The sequence below is a fragment of the Squalius cephalus genome (genome assembly GCF_949319135.1).
Source record: "Squalius cephalus genome assembly, chromosome: 7".
In the NCBI taxonomy this organism is placed as follows: domain Eukaryota; kingdom Metazoa; phylum Chordata; class Actinopteri; order Cypriniformes; family Leuciscidae; genus Squalius; species Squalius cephalus.
In genome coordinates, this window is record NC_137128.1 from 571,321 (window position 1) to 593,192 (window position 21,872).

The 21,872-nt window shown below is 40.9% G+C and overlaps 2 protein-coding genes and 1 long non-coding RNA gene across 3 annotated transcripts in view; 2 read left to right on the forward strand and 1 right to left on the reverse strand.

The window, feature by feature from the left end:
- The first annotated feature begins 129 nt into the window (after window positions 1-129).
- On the forward strand, window positions 130-20,906 carry LOC307161625 (single-pass membrane and coiled-coil domain-containing protein 3-like). The gene is made up of 2 exons (XM_079876482.1): window positions 130-183; window positions 18,553-20,906. Exon 2 carries the CDS (start codon window positions 18,575-18,577, stop codon window positions 19,247-19,249), a length of 675 nt encoding a protein of 224 aa, XP_079732608.1. The 5' UTR covers window positions 130-183; window positions 18,553-18,574; the 3' UTR covers window positions 19,250-20,906.
- LOC307161620 (piggyBac transposable element-derived protein 4-like) lies at window positions 6,014-8,123 on the forward strand. The gene is made up of 2 exons (XM_079876475.1): window positions 6,014-6,954; window positions 7,074-8,123. The coding sequence occupies exons 1-2, from the start codon at window positions 6,109-6,111 to the stop codon at window positions 7,620-7,622; spliced, it is 1,395 nt and encodes a 464-aa protein (XP_079732601.1). The 5' UTR covers window positions 6,014-6,108; the 3' UTR covers window positions 7,623-8,123.
- Window positions 11,795-21,872, reverse strand: part of LOC307161626 — a 59,015-nt gene continuing 48,937 nt past the window's right edge. Inside the window, exon 3 of the long non-coding RNA XR_013821765.1 lies at window positions 11,795-14,197. This is a non-coding gene — a long non-coding RNA (uncharacterized lncRNA). The remainder of the gene's footprint in view (window positions 14,198-21,872) is intronic.

Consider the following 21,872-nt stretch of genomic DNA (forward strand, 5'->3'; position numbering starts at 1 on the left):
ATGGGGGATTGTGCCAGCAGGAGTAGGAGGAGTCTCATGGTCAGATTCCAGGAAAGGGGGAGTGAACCTGGACCTGCTCCAGCACAGCACACTGTATGTAAGAGCAGTGGATCACCTGAGCCTGACCCACAGCCAGCCTGACGCCGAGACGACAACCGACACACACCTCCAACAGAGAACCAGGTGAGCTGTGCTCATTTAAAGACTGGGTGGCAGGAATTGTTAGAATGACAAACTGAATCGGTCAGTCTTATATTTGTGTAGTTTTTTTTTATTCCCAAAACAAGCTGTGCCTCATTTACTGAACAGTGATAAAATGCTAGAATGACTTGCTGGTATAGGAAAGACACATTACTTTTTAAAATGTTTTTTGAATGCACGTGTTTGTGCTTCCACACTGCAAACTGCTCTATGTTTTGGAAAGTGGGGGTTAGTGTAAGTGAACAATCTTGCACTTTTATTCAAAGTTTTCAAAAATCAGCAGAACATGTGCGTAGACCCCCCCCCCCCCCCCACAATGATACTGGTTAAGGGTAGATTCGGGTGGCGGCGCTCAAAACAACAAAGTCAAGAAAAAGAAAAAAAAAAACTTTTTATTCTAATGATTCGGAATGGGGGTAAAAATAAAACAAACATGTTTCAACCTCAATCCTGGTCCTGGATTCCCCGTGTCTGCTGGTTTTTGGTCCATCCAAGCTCTTAACTACTTAAAGGGTTAGTTCACCCAAAAATGAAAATTCTGTCAGTAATTACTCACCCTCATGTTGTTCCAACCGCGTAAGACCTTCGTTCATCTTCGGAACACAAATTAAGATATTTTTGATGAAATCTGAGCCATATCTGAATCCTCCATAGGCTGCTAGTGTGACCGAAACTTGCTGGCCCAGAAAAGTTATTAAAGAGATCGTTAATATAGTCCAAGTGACTCCAGTGGCTCAATCTTAAGTATATCAAGCGACGAGAATACTTTTTGTGCGCAAAAACAAACAAAAATAACGACTTTATTCCACTATTCATTTCCTTCTCTCTGGACCTGTAGTTGGTTTGCGTAGTGTTTTTGCGCAGCGCGTCCGTGTTACACGTCACCACGTAGGCTTACTATTGGCCGACGCGCATCATGTGTGTGATGCGTGATTACGTGGAACACGGACGCGCAGCGCAAAAACACTACGAGGCCCAGAGCGAAGGAAATGAAAAGTAGAATAAAGTCGTTATTTTTGTTTGTTTTTGCGCACAAAAAGTATTCTCGTCGCTTGATATACTTAAGATTGAGCCACTGGAGTCACTTGGACTATATTAACGATCTCTTTAATAACTTTTCTGGGCCAGCAAGTTTCGGTCACACTAGCAGCCTATGGAGGATTCAGATATGGCTCAGATTTCATCAAAAATATCTTAATTTGTGTTCCGAAGATGAACGAAGGTCTTACGCGGTTGGAACAACATGAGGGTGAGTAATTACTGACAGAATTTTCATTTTTGGGTGAACTAACCCTTTAATTGAACCCTTAATTGATCTCATTTTGTCTTTCTCAATGGTTTTCCTCCCTTAACCCTCTGAGGTCGGCAAACGCGCCGGCGCGTTTTGCTGGATTTTCTCCACATTGTAGCACTATAAACTTAAATTACTCCGTCATTTATGGTCATACAGAAAAAAGAAAAATATAAAAATGATCTGTGATATTTCTACTTTTGTATGTGTCCACTTACAATCAAATCAAAACATTATGCTTTTGTAAAATAAAGAAAATAGACAGGGTGTGCGTTCTTCCTCTCCGTCGCGGTGAACTTTTTTTTCTTGAGAACGTCTATAAACTGAAACAAAACTCAGCGAATACTTGTCACACATTTATGAGCCATATACCTTTATAAACATTTAAGTGTGTACTTTCAAATGATCGGGTTCAAAACGAAAACAAATATTTTCTGTTTAAGTAATTTGTATAAAACCAACAAGATGTCCAGCTTCTCAAACGCTTGATCATTAAAGATAATTTGGCCACGCCTACTCGCGCAAAAGAGATTCACATGCAAATCTCCACATGGGGACGCGAATGCGCTCGTTACCTCAACAACAAAACACCAAAACACTTCACTTCACTTTTCGTCGAGTTTGAAAGACGCGCCAGAGCTTACATTGGATTTAGGCTACCTCAGAAGAAGAATAACGCGATTTGAAGACCAGAAAGATTTAAGGTAAGAAATGTTTCCATATTAGTTTGTTATTGTTGCATAAATGTCACATTGCAGTTGAACTGTTGCTAGATATATGGGGAATATTATAATATTTAGACCCGTGTTTACTGTTAGGCCTACTGTGTTTGTGGATATCTGGTGCAAACGTAGATATGTATGGTAACCATAATGTTTTATATTTGAGCTCGATCACGTTTGAATGTATCAGATTTTGCAGCGCGATCGCGTTTGAATGTATCATTTGAAAATTTGAAAAGCAAAACACACCAAACGGCTTCATGTTTTTACTATTATCTCATTTCATATCATCATAACGAATGGAAACATTTGAAGTAACATGATAATCAATATATTTTTCTCTAGCTTGGTTGTTACTGAAATATTTTGGAAGATTTATACTGCTATCTATTGTTATTATTATTTTACCCAGCACTGCGCATAGCTTATGCCTACAAGGCAAACCTGGTCTTCATTATATTATATAAACGTGTGTGTGTGTGTGTGTGTGTGTATTTTGTGAATTTTAAAAAGCAATTTTAACCAGAAAAATCTAATATTTATTTCCAAAATCGTGCAGGCCTTTCTCTTGATATCAGTATGTTCACTTTTTTTTTCAGGGTCCAGATGCCACTGAGTCCTGCCGACTTCAACATTCACATGAGTCTCTGGAACATGAACATGGTAAAGTGAAAATCAAACACCTTGAAAATGAAAGGTATGTACAATGTTTTTAGGAATGGCACAAAGGTCTGTCTTTCAATAAGTGCTTTTTTGCCATTTGTTGTGTCTATTTGCATTATGTTGTGTAAATAAATCTAAACAATTTAAAAGCCATTCTTTTTTAAATCTCCTCATTTACAGTATTGTGCAAGGTTGCTCAGAATTATAGGGGCCTGATAGCTCCTAATAGGGCCATTAGGGAGTGTCTTTGTCTTTCTCAGGTGAGAAAAGCCATACATATTAATGAGCTCTCGCATAAGGCTTATTCACACAAAACACATCGTAAAAATTTTAAATCAATATATTGTCTTCTCTGAATGAGCAGTCAGGGTGATTTTCACATAGTTTTGCAGCAAATATTCTAGGCTATGTCATACAATTTTCAAAAGTCTTGTGAAGAAATAATCAGTAGGGGTTTCATGGCCTTATTTCAGTGAGAATTTTTTTTTGTATTTTCACAAACCACGCATAAATGTCATTATCTCAAAACTGCAAACTTTTACATACATGCTGCTGATATATTATTGTAGCAGAGTTTGTGCTGAATACAGTGTAATTAGACTTTAGCCATGAAAATGTCACAAGTAACAGAAATAACCAGAAATGTCAGAGCATATCAGAACACCTCCAGGGCCCAGAAAACAGCTCAGACCCCAGAGGGTTAAACAGGCAGAGGTCGTTCAGATAAGCGTTCATCTAAGTAACTGATAACTCAGCTGGAACGAAAGCCAGCAGACACAGGGGTAACTCCAGGACCAGGACTGAGAACCACTTTTTAAGGGGCACCTATTAACTTTTAACAAATGAGTAGATATTACATTAATAAACATTAGTTACTGGTCTGTTAATAGTTAACAGTTATTAGCCCTTTGCGGTCCATTTATTAAATGTGCGTCAGCCACGCCAGGTCTAATTAATTTTCACACGTGCAGTTAATTTTAGACGAGCTGTTTAAAAGTTGTTGTTTTTTTCACAGTCAAACGGGTTTAAATGGCCCTGCAAATCAACAAAGCACTCACTAGGCATCTCCAGCCCCGGCCCACCCTTCGTTTGCTATAGATTTCACCGATGTAAGAAATAAATAAATTACAATAATAATAGTCGTACATACCGATCGATCATCTCCGGATCACTCGTTTTATCACCAAACTCCTCAATAATGCGATCCAAGTCATTATTACTATAACATCTCAAAAAAGCTCTGCAAATGTCCGTGTTCTCTATGGGCTGATTCAGGCCCCGTTTACACGTACATGGTTATTTTGAAAAACGGAGACATTTCCCTTCGTTTGTGCCCCTCGTTTACACGCAAACGGAGAGTTCGCCTCTGAAAACGATTCTTTCTAAAAACTCCGGCCAGAGTGGAGATCTTGGAAAACGCCGTCTGCCCGTTTGCATTTAGGCAGCCGACGTCACCGTATGCGACATAACTGGCATTTGCATCAAAAGTGTGACCTATATTTTGGGATTCTGATTGGCTAATGTGTGCTTGAGCTTCTCGTTACACTGCCACCTACAGATTTGGCATGCTCTTAACGGCATATAACACAGGTTCGTGTAAACGAACACTTTTCTGAAAACGGAGAGGGTGAAATGTCCGTTTATGAAAATAACCGGCCACGTGTAAACGTAGCCTCAGTCAGCCAGCTTGTTTACTTGTGTGGCAAAGTGGGCGTGGTTTGACTCAAATTGATGTAATTTCCGACTACGCCACCTGGGGAATTTCACCCCAAGAATTTAATATAATCTCTAAGCTAAGGCACGCACAGGTCCCAATCACCGTTGGAGTCAGAGACATAAGTAATCGTACAAAAGTATTTTATTTAAGCAACATTCATCATTAAAAGAGGCATTGACCAGCAATCACACTCATCTCTGTTGTAAGTTCAATCATTAGTGGCCAAGGAACCCAGGCTTACCAACGGGGGCAGTCTCAGAATATCACCCTTAATGGAAATCACTCAAATCACAGTGACCACACACACACACTAGCACACACACAGCGACCAAGGTCAGAGAAGACCACGACAAACAGTGAAGGATGCCATCACCAAAAGGTCACTCGTCTGCCCCCGGGTGCCCAGGTCCTGGCAACAACCAGAAAGAAAGAAACGTTAAGGGAGTAGAGATATGCATAAACAAAATAAAGTACTCAATGCAGTTCCGGGAAGGAACCAACTTCTCAGTTCCAATCGGATCGTCACAAATTAACACTAGAAGTCCCAGAGATTTGTAACCCTCCTTTAGCCAAGTGGATGCTAACTGGCTAGTCTTTTGGCTATCATTAGCATCAATTCATGTGTAAATGTGGTCATTACCTGAGCAATCTGCAGGGGGGTTGGGGGGTGTGTGTGAATGGTTGCTGGTGGCTTGTTTGTATGTGTGGGGGAGGGAGGGCTGTTAAAAGCAGAGAACTTGATTGACCATGTCTCACATTGGCATGTAAGGTCTTGCCCAGGTGTAAACAGGTATGAATTAGCACATCTAATTGCATGCAGCTTGCTCTCAAATGAGAGGTAATTCCTTTTGTGCTGAGGTGGATAAAATCTCACTGCACATAGCCTACTACTTCAGTGCCCTCAAGAATTCTGTGGTGTACGAACCTCCTCTCCAAGAAAAGAAAATGCAGAGAAGACTCACCACTCGGCAGGCCTTGGAAATTATCCTGAGTGAAGTAAACCCTTGTGACTCAGATGGAGAAGACATAGAACTACAGCCGGATTCGGACTCAGAGCTGTCTGATCTGTCTTCAGGTTAAGTTTCATTTCATATTATTTCCTATTTCATTTCAAACCAGTAAGTGGAAAACACCAAAAAAGCAGAGTGGAGTGACATAAATATTTACTCTGCCTTTTTTGTATTGTCCACTTTTTTGTTTGTACTACTTAGCAGACATTCACTGCCATCTGAAGTGCAAAACATTATTAGTTGTTTCTTTGCTTTAGTTGTATCTTTTTATTTAGGAAGATATTTCAGACATTATTTCGATACAGAGAAGGTGATACTGGAATTATTATTAGTATCTATGCATGCATTTGTGATATCATTTGACTTTTCCATTGCTCACAATTTGAATTTGTTCACACTGCAGATGAGGAGACTGCTCCTCAACCAAAAAAGAGAGCCCGTTTGGGGACTGACCTGACAGAGACAGCGAAAGATGGCACAGTGTGGCGTGAAGAACAGGTGGGGATGCGTCTCCCTTTCACCCCAATCAAAGCGTACGCTGCAGATGGAGAGCCAACGGCTAAGGCCAGGAAAAGTATCTCGAGTCGCCTTCAGAGCTTCCTGTGTTTCATCACTCTTGACATGCTTCATAGCATTCAAGAATGGACTATTCAACATGCACAGGAAACGGAGCATGTTCAATGGTTCATGGCCCTCCCTGAACTAATGGCATTTATTGCAATTGTCATCTTGCGGGGGCTTACCAAGGTTCCATCACTACGTGACTGCTGGTCAGCAAACCTGGGAAACCCACATATCATTGGAACAATGCCGCGAAACCGCTTCCAAGACATCATGCGACACCTACGCTTTGATGACAGGTCCACCCGGAGGGATCGAGCAAAGACTGATAAGTTTGCTGCAATTTCCAGTGTGTGGGGATCATTTGTCAACAATTGCATCACGTCCTACAACCCTGGTCTACATATCACCGTTGATGAACAGCTTTTCCCATCAAAGACTCGCTGCTGTTTCCTGCAGTATATTGCAACTAAACCTGACAAGTTTGGGATCAAGTTTTGGGTGGCTTGCGACCTAAAATCCAAGTACATTTGTAATGTCCTCCCATATCTTGGCAAGGACCCTAGTCGTCCCAGTGGAGAGAGACTGTCTGAAAATGTAGTGATGAGGCTGATGGAACCATTCCTAGACAAGGGCAGAAATGTTACCACGGACAATTTCTTCACATCGCTGTCACTTGCGCATAAACTTCTTAGCCGGAAAACCACCATCCTCGGCACAGTCAACAAGATTCGCCAGGAAATCCCTCAATCCGCTAGACACACAGATCGCAATGAATTCACCACTCAGGTATGTTGCAGGTCTTTTGTGGTTCTATGTTTGTGTTTCTAATTTTTAGAATCAACACCGCCAAGTGTGTCATTGTGTGTAAAAGTGCAATGAAAATAACAATTTATCTTATTTATTAGGTGTTTTCAACCACTGCTGCTACGCTGACGGCGTATGCGCCCAAACGGAAGAAGACCGTCTACATTCTTAGCAGCATGCACAGCGTGATTCAGACTGATAATACCACCAAAAGGAAGCCAAACACTGTCACCCTTTACAACACCACAAAGTGCGGCGTGGATGTGATGGACCAGATGGTACGGGAGTACACTGTCCGCACAGGGACACGGCGCTGGCCAGTTGCCGTGTTCTATAACATGATTGACATGGCAGCACTGAATGCACATGTGCTGTATCAAGCATGCACCGGAAGGCAGGAAAGACGGGTGGACTTCCTGGTGGAGCTTGCAAGAGAGTTGGCTAACTCTCATATGTGTGCGAAGAAGGCAAGAAAAGAACAATTGCTTCGGACACAACCCTCCACACCTAGCCCTGGAAAAAGAGCCATGTGTCAAGTCAAACACCAATGCAAGAACAATCATGCCACTGTGCGATGTGTTCGCTGCTACAGATACACATGTGGTAAATGCAGACGGGAGATACCATGGCAGTGCCAGGATTGTGAGTGATTGCTGGAATGTACTCACTCACTTTTTAATAATATTTGTAAATATGTGTACAAATGGTTGGTTTCTATTTTATTTTGTACTGTTTTTATCAATAAATCTCAGCAACAAAGGAAAAAAAACATGTGTGTTGATTTCTCCCTAAGATGGCAAAGTGAAACACAAGTTTCCTTGAAGTGGCTCAGCATGGCCCCACATTATTTACATAACAAAAGCAACCGTTCACAGGTGATTAAGGATATTAGCCTAAAGCCTTCCAGCCCATCGGCTGTCCTGCGGGTTTTATAGGTAGAAAAGCCAAATGGCTGCTCTCTGGGACTTCTAGTGTTAAGATAAAAAAAATAACAAAAGGGAACATAAACTCAATTTAAATAAATTAAATAAATTGGCACTATAGGTCAACTGTAGAAAATGGTTGATACAAACAATATTCAATAATCACAATAAATGAATTGAAACCAAAATACAAATTCAAAAATACCCAACCATTAAAACCAAAGTAGTAAACAAAAATAAAGAAAACAAAAGCAACTCAAAACATATGACTTAGACACAGCTTAGGAAGCACAAAAGAGATGAAAATCCGTTAAGAACATCTCAGTCTCGTGAAAACAGGTGAAAAATCGTTGAGAGCGTCTCGTAGAAACAGAATCCGATGGAAACAGAACAGCAACTATGATGTGAGACAGAGCGTCGAAGCGAACAGCAACTCTATGATGAAGCACGGAGCGTCGGAGCGACCAGCATCTCTGTGATGAAGCACGGAGCATTGGAGCGAACAGCAACTCTATGATGAAGCACGGAGCGTCGGAGCGACCAGCATCTCTGTGATGAGGCACAGAGCTTATAACAATTAACCAGAACGCCACCATTGCTCTTGTCACGCGCCTATAAACAAAACAGAGTGTTACACTGCCATTCATTCTCCCTATGACTTCCGGCTCGAGCAACCATACTCACAATAACAGATGCTGCACTGGGATTAATATCCCGAATTCCTAGCGATGCATGGAGCCAGATCTCATCGGCAGAGAGCGCGGATGAACTTTAGACTACATAAAGCATACAGATTAGTACTCACTCGATTAAAACCCACAGGAATCTCGTTACACAAATGTCGTCATACATGTTTTCCTTACCACATCAAATGTTTACATTTGATCCTCCAGCACAAGCAGCAGGGCGCGTAGGTGACGTCACGGCCCCGAAAAGTGACGCACGCCTACGACTGGCAGCCCGTGGTCTTATACACCCATGGTCCCAGCCCATTGGCCGAACCTCAAATTAAAAAATTAGGAGGGGTAACAACCCATCCTGCCACAATCTTCTCCTCCCTTTTGCATCGGCGCCCCGACGATGGACTCGATACGGAGCCACCAACACCACTGATGACCGAGGCCTAAACAAAACTGACATACCAGCGGTGGTTACCTCAAAGCCAACTGTGACCCTGCTTCCAAACTCTCCCACCACCCGGGGAGGATGGTACAAGTTCCCATGCCGACCAACTCCAACTCGACCTGTTCGCTGAGGGGCGACCACCCGATCACCCTGGGAGCTAGAAGACTACATGCTTAAAATCACATTACAGGTGCCATTATCTAAACAGCACCTCATGCCTAATAATAAAACAGTGAACTTCAAGGGCTAATGACAGACCAGAAAGAACAGGGCCATATTGTCCAATCCCAAATGACCATAAGGAATTAACGGCCCATAACCAGCCGGCAGCTACAACCACTGACACGGCTGACGTCTTTCCAGCCCCCATAGTTCCAAAGCTTTCAGATACAACTCTCAGTAACAATAGAAACCACAGAGCTAATATCAACCACACACGGTACTCAAAATCCACCCATCTATCTGACAAGATAGGGAACAGGGCAACCTAAACGGGACATGTTACAAGACCCGAACCAGCCACTTACCTACCCGTGCATTGACTCAACACAGAGCTCGTGTCGGTCACGCACAGTACTTAAAATCCACCTATCTATCTGACAAGATAGGGAACAGGGCAACCTAAACGGGACATGCAACTAAGCGACCCTGCAGCTTTTGCAACGCTTTAGTAATTTTACTGGGGTCTCCGCACTCCGCCTCAGGACGATATCGAATCGCTTCTCGGGCCTCCCCCTCTAGGTGGTCAAATAAAAAGACTTGTTCAGCGATTCCCCTATGTCGTGCTCTCATGCACATTCGTGCCTCCTCGACCCATTCATCAATACTTAACCCAGATTCACAGTTAAATTTTGGGCACCGACACACGAAAACCAAACGTTCCGGTGCACTAGCACCAGAAGGCCGGGGCACAACAGGTGGAGCACCGGAGGCACCAGGCAAGGCTGCATCATCCCCGGGTACACCAGCCACTGGCGCCTGTAGCTGCTGCATCCCGGCACTATCAGCCTTCAACTGAGCTCCCAACTCCCGTAATTCTTCCTCAGTTTCGAACAAACAGAAATGGACTTACCACCCCAGAGAAGGAGCCACCTACACTTACACCACGCTGCTGTTCTGTTTCCAAAAATGAGAAATCAAAAACACACAAACAATGTACCACAGACAGCCTATTGTCTCTGACCCAATCTGGCAATAATCCTGCCGACTATACGCCAAAATGTGGCAAAGTGGGCGTGGTTTGACTCAAATTGATGTAATTTCCGACTACGCCACCTGGGGAATTTCACCCCAAGAATTTAATATAATCTCTAAGCTAAGGCACGCACAGGTCCCAATCACCGTTGGAGTCAGAGACATAAGTAATCGTACAAAAGTATTTTATTTAAGCAACATTCATCATTAAAAGAGGCATTGACCAGCAATCACACTCATCTCTGTTGTAAGTTCAATCATTAGTGGCCAAGGAACCCAGGCTTACCAACGGGGGCAGTCTCAGAATATCACCCTTAATGGAAATCACTCAAATCACAGTGACCACACACACACACTAGCACACACACAGCGACCAAGGTCAGAGAAGACCACGACAAACAGTGAAGGATGCCATCACCAAAAGGTCACTCGTCTTCCCCCGGGTGCCCAGGTCCTGGCAACAACCAGAAAGAAAGAAACGTTAAGGGAGTAGAGATATGCATAAACAAAATAAAGTACTCAATGCAGTTCCGGGAAGGAACCAACTTCTCAGTTCCAATCGGATCGTCACAAATTAAGATAAAAAAAAATAACAAAAGGGAACAAACTCAATTTAAATAAATTATTAAATAAATTGGCACTATAGGTCAACTGTAGAAAATGGTTGATACAAACAATATTCAATAATCACAATAAATGAATTGAAACCAAAATACAAATTCAAAAATACCCAACCATTAAAACCAAAGTAGTAAACAAAAATAAAGAAAACAAAAGCAACTCAAAACATATGACTTAGACACAGCTTAGGAAGCACAAAAGAGATGAAAATCCGTTAAGAACATCTCAGTCTCGTGAAAACAGGTGAAAAATCGTTGAGAGCGTCTCGTAGAAACAGAATCCGATGGAAACAGAACAGCAACTATGATGTGAGACAGAGCGTCGAAGCGAACAGCAACTCTATGATGAAGCACGGAGCGTCGGAGCGACCAGCATCTCTGTGATGAGGCACAGAGCTTATAACAATTAACCAGAACGCCACCATTGCTCTTGTCACGCGCCTATAAACAAAACAGAGTGTTACACTGCCATTCATTCTCCCTATGACTTCCGGCTCGAGCAACCATACTCACAATAACAGATGCTGCACTGGGATTAATATCCCGAATTCCTAGCGATGCATGGAGCCAGATCTCATCGGCAGAGAACGCGGATGAACTTTAGACTACATAAAGCATACAGATTAGTACTCACTCGATTAAAACCCACAGGAATCTCGTTACACAAATGTCGTCATACATGTTTTCCTTACCACATCAAATGTTTACATTTGATCCTCCAGCACAAGCAGCAGGGCGCGTAGGTGACGTCACGGCCCCGAAAAGTGACGCACGCCTACGACTGGCAGCCCGTGGTCTTATACACCCATGGTCCCAGCCCATTGGCCGAACCTCAAATTAAAAAATTAGGAGGGGTAACAACCCGTCCTGCCACACTTGGGAATGCCCCGTTATCTGACACCTGATACCATGTAGATTCATGAGATACGCCTTTTTTTTTTTTTTTTTTTTTTTTTTTTTACTTGTCGGCTCCTGTCGCTCCCATTCGGCAAATGAATGGTTTTCTCGACTTTTTCCGCAGAAAAAACTACTAAAAACCCGTTTTTTTCATTGCTATATCATTATAGCATCATTGCTATAATGATGTCGGACCCAGTCCGACAAAGGACCGCAAAGGGTTAGACCATTGATTACTTGATTTATAGTAAATCTTCTCACAGTTAATACATGGCTTAGTAAATTATCTGCTATAATGTAAAGTTATGGAGTAAATGTTGTAGTAGCACTTACCTATTAACACACATAGTAGTAAACATATTAATAAAACAATATATGCTATTCTATTAATAATCGGTGGCATACCAATTTGTTAAGTCATATCTTGTAACATTTCTCACAATTAATAAATCAGTTACTTAATTAACTTGTTACAATGTAAAGTTATGGTCTAAAAGGTGTGGTGGCACCTATTCATGATAAATAATCAAAGAGTAAACCTAAAAATCAGCATTTTCTTCTTCTGTTAAAAGTTACTTAAGTGATATTTAAAGGGTTTATTCAGAGACCTATTGTCTATTTCCTCAGTCAATACCTTAATTACTAAGATGTTAAATTATGGACAAAATCAAAACTTTGACACACCCTCTAAGCACACACAAGAAATCTGGTACTGCAGGTGTTTTTTTATTTTATTTTGTTAGAGGATTATTGCTTCGATCACAGAGGGAACCCAACATGAATACTGGGATTATAATTTGTGATTAGCAGGTGTGTGAAAGTTTTTATTTGGTCAGGTCTAAATGTCATGGTAAATATGCTGCATGCTTACCTTCAAACCCCAAAACTGACTCCCTTCGTCTTCATCAAATTGTCTTAGTGTTGTGTGTGTGGTTCACCCTTCAAAACGTTGTGCAGAGCTACATGTCATGAAGAAAGGACATGTAACTACTTTAGTTCATAGTGAACAGGCCCCCTAAAATAAAGTGAACCCCCTTTTCATTAACTAACACGCTTGTAAGCACTTGAAGCATAGGCGTAAAGACATTAATATAGCCAGTCAACAAATATAAGTCCACTCTTTAAGAATCCTCATAAGTCTAAAGGGACTACCGAAGTACGAATAAGAATACAAGAATACAATTGCGCAACAATATGGCAGTTTCACCCTCTCTTTATTACTCATTCAGTACACATTCTACTGACAGTGTTGCTTTTGTTTTCTCTTTCATTACATGGTATACTTTTGTTAGCTGCTCTTGCAAACAGAAGTAACAAACGTACCAAGAAGTAAGACTGCTCTTGAGTGATTGAGGCCAGACGGCCGAACCGGGGAAAAAAACAAAAAAAGCTTGCAATGGATAATCAAATACTTTACGAGGTCATTTTTAAAATAAAATCCTGGAAGACCGCTCAGCTTCGAGTGGCCGAGTGACAAGGATGTTGAGGTTATGTTGTAATGTTGTTTTTATAATAGATCGTATTATATTGCTTGATAAACCCTTTGAGTGTTCTTGGATAATGGTGTCTTCTATATGTAGTAGTAATAATAATAATAATAATAACTCCAATGCAGCTGCTTATTAGCTACATTAGAGAACTCGAGCTAGTATTTATTTTTAGTTGCGTTTCGGACATCAGCATCTCATTACTGCTTCCTTCACAGACACCTCAAAACCTATGCATTTGGACCTTGTCTCACGCTCGCACGCCCAGACATGAAAATCTCAAGCAATTTGCAAATGAAATACTTTTTCTCCTAATTTTCTCCATCCGAAAGTGTTGTGTATGTACTCCTCTCTCTCCCATTCTCCACTCACGAACACCCAACCCCGAGTGAATGAAACGTGCATCTATTTATACTGTTGTGCTGGGATTCAATTACTAATTAATTATTCACGTGAATTAATTACGTGCAACCCCCATGCACACATTCTAAATACTTTAAATGCACGTGCGTGATGTGCAATCCTCGTGTCTAAATACAATTATATATTTTTAAATACACCACGTGAAACACAGACCCGTTTATATCCCGTGTACCAATGACTATACACCAACATTTACACACAACATGCAACATATAACACACATATGCACACAGGGGCGAGGTACATTGCCACAATGAGTTATTTCAATACGCATGTTGCCCTCATCTTCAAGAAAACAAAAAAAAATCTCAGGCATCGCACTTTGCCGACCTTGAGATCTCTGCCTTCATAATTGAAAATACATGCTCTGTAAGTCTTATATAAGATTAAATACATACAAACTGTACACTAGATCTGTAGCAACAACTTGGGTATCTGTTTCACTGAGGTTGCTGAAGACGTTTCATATGGGGATCGTGAGAGTGAATCTTCATGGAACTGAATCTGCCATGGACTTGTCCCTGTAATCCTGTGTGGAAACCAAAGTTAAATGCACCTACCGGAGAATGATTAGGTCCAAGCAGGTAGAAGCAAGGTCCAGAAACCATGCAAAAAGAAAAAGGGAAAAATAATGGTTAGAATGTGTGTGTATGTATTATAAAATCCAAATGCTTTACCAGAACAGGATCCTGTTACCAAATCAGAAGTCACTATTAACTCAGTCACTATTCAATGTTAAGTACTTGTTGCCCCTCACCTTAATTCATCACCTGAGATACTAACTGGGGATGATCTTGTGGTTAGTACGCAGATCCATACTGAACTAGTAGGCAGTTTAAATACCAACTGCAACGAACAAAGCAGCAGAAGATAGTCTCCAGCTGTGTACTAAAAATGTTCTCAGTTGCAACAAACCCACTTTAACTGCTATTGCCCTGAAAGCCACCAGGGAGATGGAAGAGAGTCGAAACAGCTGGGTTCAGATAGGCAGAAGCAGGGAAAAAAAGAAACTTCGTCAAACACAACCACCAGAAATCCAGACATCCAACAAATTTGAGCCACTTCAACATTTAGATGACCAAAACCAACATCAAGAGAATGAAAGAAACAACATCCAGGACCCTATAAACAGTGCTGGCCAGGAAGCAAAAAGAAGGGAAGTCATGATTGTTGGGGACTCCATATTGAGAAACACTGTACACAGCAAGCTCAGTTCGCAGTTTGGACCCCCTTACTACAACAGTGTGCTGCCTTCCAGGAGCCTCAGTCAAGCACATCACTGAGAATGTCTCCAGACGTGATTGAAGTTGGGGGATTTGGTTTGGTTGTGGGCACCAAAAGCTCACCAATTTGCTCCCAACCCTGCAAGCAACTGTTTTAATTCTACATGGCTGCATTTCAGTAACTCCACGGAAACTCGTAACCTACTACAAGCAAACCATATGTAGTATGCTGATACACATCCTATATGCTCATACCTTGTGCAGTCGATGCTAATGTAGACTATCCTCTTCTTTCCCAAGTGCAAAAGAAAACCTGTCGGTGTGTTTACCTGCAAGGGTGGTAATGAGCTACATCACACAGGTGCCCATATAGCATGTTATGTATTAGCACATTGATATCAGCCTATGTATACATTGAGGGATCTGCAGCAGGGACAGAATGAGATGTACAGCATGTGGCAGAGAGCAGTTTGGTGTCTATTTGTGAAGCCCACACCGTGAGCTGGCCTTATTATGTGTGACGCTTATGTTCAATCCCCTCATTCGGTTGTGGGGAATCAGCAAAAGGTCCATTGATGTCACCCCTTTGTCAGGTATTGAACATGGCCGCATCAACAACAACACACGCACACACAGCTTCTTCGGTCGGGTAAGGTAGCCTATGAAGGATGTAACATAGATTCGGTAATCCTGTTCTTGTAGGAGTCGCCTACACTCTTAAAACAAATGTGCGTGTTTATACAAGGACAACACAATATTTGTGTTAAAATGAACAAACCATAACACAATAATGTGCATTTCTTACACAATAATGTGTTTTCAGCCACACAGACTGTGTTAGAAAGACACATCATTGTGTTGTGGTTTGTTGATTTTAATACAAATATTGCGTTGTCCTTGTATAAGCACGCACATGTGTTACATTTAACACATTTGTTTTAAGAGCGTACAATACAACGGAAATGTAGACTGCAATACATCACAGTGCATACGGTTTATTTCATAGATGCTGTGTATTATTGGGTTATTGTTAATTGATCTGTAGAGGTTTATATGGAGTGTAATTTGTGCCAAAATGAAACAATAAGTAAATAAAGAAATAAATACAGATAAATAAATAAATATATTTATCTTTGTATTTTTTTTTTATTTATGTCTTGATATTTGTATTTATGTATTAATTGTGTTTCTTATGTGAGGATTGAATTCATTAGATTAGGTAAGGCGATAGGGGACCACTCACTCTAAATTGCCCTCTGTGTGTGTGTGTGTGTGTGTGTGTGTGTGTGTGTGTGTGGACTGTGATGGACTGGCGTCCCGTCCAGGGTGTAGTCTCGCCTTGCACCCTGTGTCTGCTGGGTTAGGCTCCGGCTCACCGCGACCCTATAAAGGATTAAGCGGTTAATGATAATTGATGGATGGATGGGTGGATAGGGGACCACTCCCCCTTCTCCCCCTATTTGTAATGAAAAAGCGTCAGCTCCTCAATTTCAAGCAAAGACCGCTTGACTAGGTACCGGGATAACTTGCTCGAAGTTCTTATTTTGATTAGGTACCGGGAACGTTTCCGCTTCACCGTTGGCGACTTGCGATGTTTGATTAGGTCCTGCCCTTAGTCTATAAATGATGTCTTAAAGGCCACAGTTGTGATTAGTCAAAATAAAACACCCTGTACCTTACCATGACCTTTGAACAAAGTGTGTCCATCTCATACTATTCTTTTTTTTTCCAAGTCCTCTGCAAAACGTCAAAATATGTATTACAAAATTATTTGGATGAGGTCGTCTAAAATGGCTTGTCTGTTCCAGGTCCTGTCTAGTGTTGTCACGGTACCAAAATTTCAGTATTCGGTACCAATACCAGTGAAAATCCACGGTTCTCGGTACCAATTCAGTACCAAAGCTTAATTTAGATTAAATTTAAAGTGTATATCACGGTTACAGAGATGAAAAAAAACTAGTATAAAAAACACTTTACAATAAGTTTCCATTTGTTAGATAACATTAGATAAAATAATTATTATTATGTGACTGACTTTGTGTGTTTGACTGAATTGTTTGCTTTATTTGTATAGCTTCTTATACCTTTTACTTATACTTTTATAATGGCTAATATTGATAAAAATGAAATTTAACAAAAAGAGACTGGGTTGAGTTTTGTCATTTTAAATTGTAATAATTGTATTTAAAAATTTAAAAACTGTAATGTTGTTTACTGCAAAATCTGTTGTTTAGTACAAATTCACATATTGCCTGGATCATATTAAAATGTTTAATGTTTTTATATTATATTTAAAACGAAAAGAGGCAGGTTTGTGTTTTATATATATATATATATATATATATATATATATATATATATATATATATATATATATATTCTTTTTTTATATATATATAAATAGGCAAACGTTATGTGCAGTGAATATAATCAATACGTGTTGCATGAACCACATTTGTGTGGCTATAATGTTTAAGATTTCTTTAAATGAAAACGAAAAGAGTTAGTATTGTGTTTTATCACATATTTCGTTGCCTAAAATATACACAGAGATAACCGGAGTAGCAGAGCGAGCTGAGTGACGTGCGCTGCGTCTGAAGGTGGGCGGGGTTAGGATTTCGCAAGATTTTCCATGATGAAAGTGACCAATCATAAGAGGGTCAGTGCCCTCCTTGGTTTCCGCCCCCAAATTGTCAAAAGTCATGTAGACTCGAGGGAGCAGAAATCAGCTGAGCGAGCAGAAATCCACTGCGCGAGCAAAACAGCACTCCGCGAGCAGAAGCCCGCTGCGCGCGAGCAGGATTCCACTGTACAAGCAGAGTTAACCTATGAGAGTATGCCAGGCGCTCGCTCGCAGCTACCTGTACACCTCTCGGTTGTTGAATTTGTGCGCGAGTACTTTTATCATGCCAGCTGAAGGTTCATTTTTGCTCGTGTGAAATAACATAATGTGCTCGTGAGCATGTTTACACAAAATAACGCCATAGAATTCTTCCTCGCTGTCCAAAATCATCTGAAGTGCGTCTTGACCGGAGAAGCGTGCCATCCTTAAAACGCGATGAACTATCAGTAAATCTCTGATGAAACTGCGTGTTTTTATGGCATTGATCGGGGGCGTGCACGATGCAGATAGATCACCTAAACTATTACCATGTGAAAGCGCCAGGGGGGCGTGGCCGCCTCAGCTCATTGCAGTTAATGAAGGTAGAAGGAAAAAACTGTGCCTCTCCTTGGTTTCAAACGGATTACATAAACTGAGAATATTTTTTATATATATATATAAATGACTTTGTTTAAAAGAAGAGAATTCTAGCTTCATCAAGACACATCACTCGTTCCTGTGTGACAAATATTCGCGGAGTTAACAGTTCATTTTCGGACGCATTTCAGAATGGACTTCACTGACAGAGAGAAGGCAGAATTCGCATCATGTTTATTTTTCTTTATTTGGCGAAAAGCACAACACTTTGTTTTTATTGTGAGCTTACACAAAAATAATAGAGACTTAACTGGATCGAATGATGTACAACACTGATCTGTATGACAAAAATCGACAGAGTTATTTGAGTCTCTTTTGCACTGATATGATTCAGAACCCAGAGGTTTAACCTATTAGTCTCTTCTTGCATTTAAATCAGTGCCGCCCTTGCACAATTTCCTAAATATATGTTTCTCTCTTCATTTCAAGAACTCAAAATAAACAAAGAAAAATGTCTTGGAGTGTCATCTTCTTCCCTGATAACCCTGCTAAAAGGGAGGAGGTCATCCGCAGAAACCAAGAGCTTCTGGAGTTGATGAAGAACAACTTCCGAGCCACTAACCAACTCATTGAAGTTCTTGACAAGCACCTGGGTTTGTCCTTCAGTCCCATAGAGCTGAACAACAAGGCCACCATCAAGGAGAACTGCGAGGTGATGATACAACGCATGCATGAGATCCAGGCAGAAGTAAAGAAAATCGATGAGAAGCTGAAGGAGAAGCTGGAACCTGACTTATATGAGAAACTGAAAACCCTGTCACCCAGCGTCAAAGACTTTCAAAAAATTCAATCAATACTCAGCGGATCATTGGGTGCCTTAAGTTTTGTGTCCTTCACTGTACTTTGTTACCTAATCAAAAGTGGAAGGATATTTGCAAACGTAATATCCACATGTGCTAAAGTGTGTGCAGGGGCTTTTTCCAGTTTGGCCTTAGGGGTGCTGTTCATGGGCATTGATATGATGATCCAAGCCATTTTGGGGGCACTAGAGAGAGATCAACTTGATCAGGCCCTGGAAGAGTATGAGAAAGCTTTGGATGAATTCAGGCCTGCTTCTGTAGAGTTCCAGGATCGTATAACTAACGTCAAGGTTAGAATTGAAGTAATGAAAGAGCTAGGGTACTAACGGTCACCATCCTTAGGTTAGCTTTGAATTGTTGCGTATCTAGCTCTATTCATTAGTACTGGATCATCTACACTATCATGATTTTCAGTTACTCTGGTAATCTTTACATATGGATTAATAAGAAACTGATTAAGAAAGTGGTAATTCTTGATCAAACTGTTTTGAATGTTAAATGGTACTTCAGTGCTTGTTTTCTTTCTATATTGCATTCAAGATTTTTCTGTTTTTCAACATTAAAGTTTACTAAAGATACGAATCAGTTGTCTTTTTTATTCATATAATCTGAATTTCAGTTGATCTATTCATCCATGTATCCTCCCTCCCTTCTTCCATGCTCTTCCTATCCCTGCTTTCAGTCCTCTTCATTGTATATTTGAACATTTTTGTTAAAAAAGACTCAATCTTAACCTCAGCAGGGGCCATCCGTTGTTCATTGTGAACACCCCTTGAGCAGTATTAGAGCAATAGGCATCTGCTTTTGACAAGATTAAAACCTTTTGGTGTTGGAGTTTGTTATTGTGAAAGATCCCTGCAAACATCAACTCATGCACTCTCATCTTTTCCATGGGTTCCCCCATTGTCTCATAACTAAAGTGGTACATTGTAGAATTTTGTAAATGATGAAATGTCAATGGGAAATACGTCACTGTTGAATACTTTTGTTCCACCATTAAACCTGTAGGATAGATGCAAAACTACCTAAAGCAAATAATGCAAATCACAAACAAAAGCTTGTCTTGTTAAAGAGGTGTCAGTCGGAAAGTTGATGTGTAATATTCAACAGCCAATACAACACAAGTGCATTACTTTATTGTATAATTGCAGTGCATTTCCTCTTTACTAACAGAAACCACCAGGATGCTGTCGCTGTTCTTTGGGGATAAAAAAAAAAGAAGAAGAGCTGATTCGCTCTTCCCAGCGCCTCCACCACTATCTCCACAAATACTACACCATCACCAACAAAGCCCTGGGGATCCTCAACACTCACCTAGATGAACAAATCTCCCCAGTCTCAGCGAAAGAAAGCGAAGGAATTGAGGAAAGCTGTGTCAGGGTGAGCCAAGTTATGTCTGAGATCTCCCACGTCGCCGAACGGAGGGACAGACATGTCCACAAGAGTATCGAACCCGCCCTGTATGACAAGATCGCCTTCTCTGGGGTGTCACTGAAAGAGAAGGCTGCGGTGGTCAAGGAACTCAACGAGAGCACCTTGGGACTGTTGGGGAAAATCTGTGGTCCTCTGGTCGCTGTCCTACTGGCCAAAAGTGAGCTGGGGAACGTGGCACCTCCAGTGGAGCAGCTCAAGGGCCTCCCACTCTGCTCTCTTACCCTGGGCGACCTAGTACAGAGCAGCGACAAACTCACTAAGCTTCTGAGTACATCGGGGAGCCAGCGAATTAGTCTCGATGAAGCCATACAGTTGTTGGAAGATACCCTCTCGGTTCTGAAACCACCTTGCGACGCCTATGATGACATTGTCAGTGAGGTTCAAGCCTATGTGACACTTGTAACTGAAAACATCTAGAGAAGGATTTTTTGTTGTTGTTGATGTTCAAAGAGGGTAAAAGAAAAAGAAAAATTATATTATAAAATCAAACAGATCATGCTAAAAAGTAAGAGTGGGGAGGAGTAAGGAATGAAATAAATCACATGGGCGATGTCTCATTTTTGTTGTTGTGTTTTATTATTGCTCTGCTTGGTTCTCAGTAGTTTCTTTTGCTTAGAGAGTTAGCCTTCGTTTTTGTGTTCATCCTAAAGAAAAGTACAAAAAAAAGAATTCAATAAATATTGTACACCCTCCTGCTTCACCCAGAAACCGAATATGACAATCAGTCTATTAGCACTGCTGGTTCGTCCACCCTTCATTGTGCATGGAACTGTGGGATACAGGGAGTCCCAGTGTTATGACAGTTGATCATTTGTAGACGAGCCCTTGCGCTTTGTTGAAAATGGTGTTGTAAGTGCATTCTGTAAAATAAATAAATTCATTTCATTTTTTGGATTTTTTTTAAACCAACAACAACATAACACCCAGAACAAAGATTATCCATATTCTCCAGACATTCACTGGTAAATGTCAACGATTAACTTGTTACTTACTCAGACATCCTAAGACGTCAATCTTTGACACTAATCTAAGGAATCGTTAAAGTACTCAGCATATTATTATTTATTTCTTAGCAGACGCAGGGCAGCAGTGTGGAGTAGTGGTTAGGGCTCTGGACTCTTGACCGGAGGGTTGTGGCTTCAATCCCCAGTGGGGGACACTGCAGTAGGGGACACCTTGAGCAAGGTACTTTACCTAGATTGCTCCAGTAAAAACCCAACTAAATAATGGGTAATTGTATGTAAAAATAATGTGATATCTGTATAATGTGAAATAATGTATAATGTGATATATTGTAACAATTGTAAGTCACCCTGGATAAGGGCATCTGTTAAGAAATAAATAATAATATGTATCATATGCCACACCTGGATGTGCCAGTATTGTATAGGAAGCTGGACATTACATGTTGAATGTACCGGCAAGATTTCCAGCAATACATTGCCAAATGTAGATTAGAAAAATTGCTATCAATTATTGTCGGCAACTATGTGTAAACAGGCTTTAACACCCCTA

What these genes read in the sequence shown, in the direction of transcription:
- LOC307161620 (XM_079876475.1), top strand. Translation starts at nt 6,109, where the DNA reads ATGCGTCTCCCTTTCACCCCAATCAAAGCGTACGCTGCAGATGGAGAG. An exon ending in GCAATGAATTCACCACTCAG is followed by an intron (nt 6,955 to 7,073) that starts GTATGTTGCAGG and finishes CTTATTTATTAG; the next exon opens with GTGTTTTCAACCACTGCTGC.
- LOC307161625 (XM_079876482.1), top strand. Translation starts at nt 18,575, where the DNA reads ATGTCTTGGAGTGTCATCTTCTTCCCTGATAACCCTGCTAAAAGGGAG.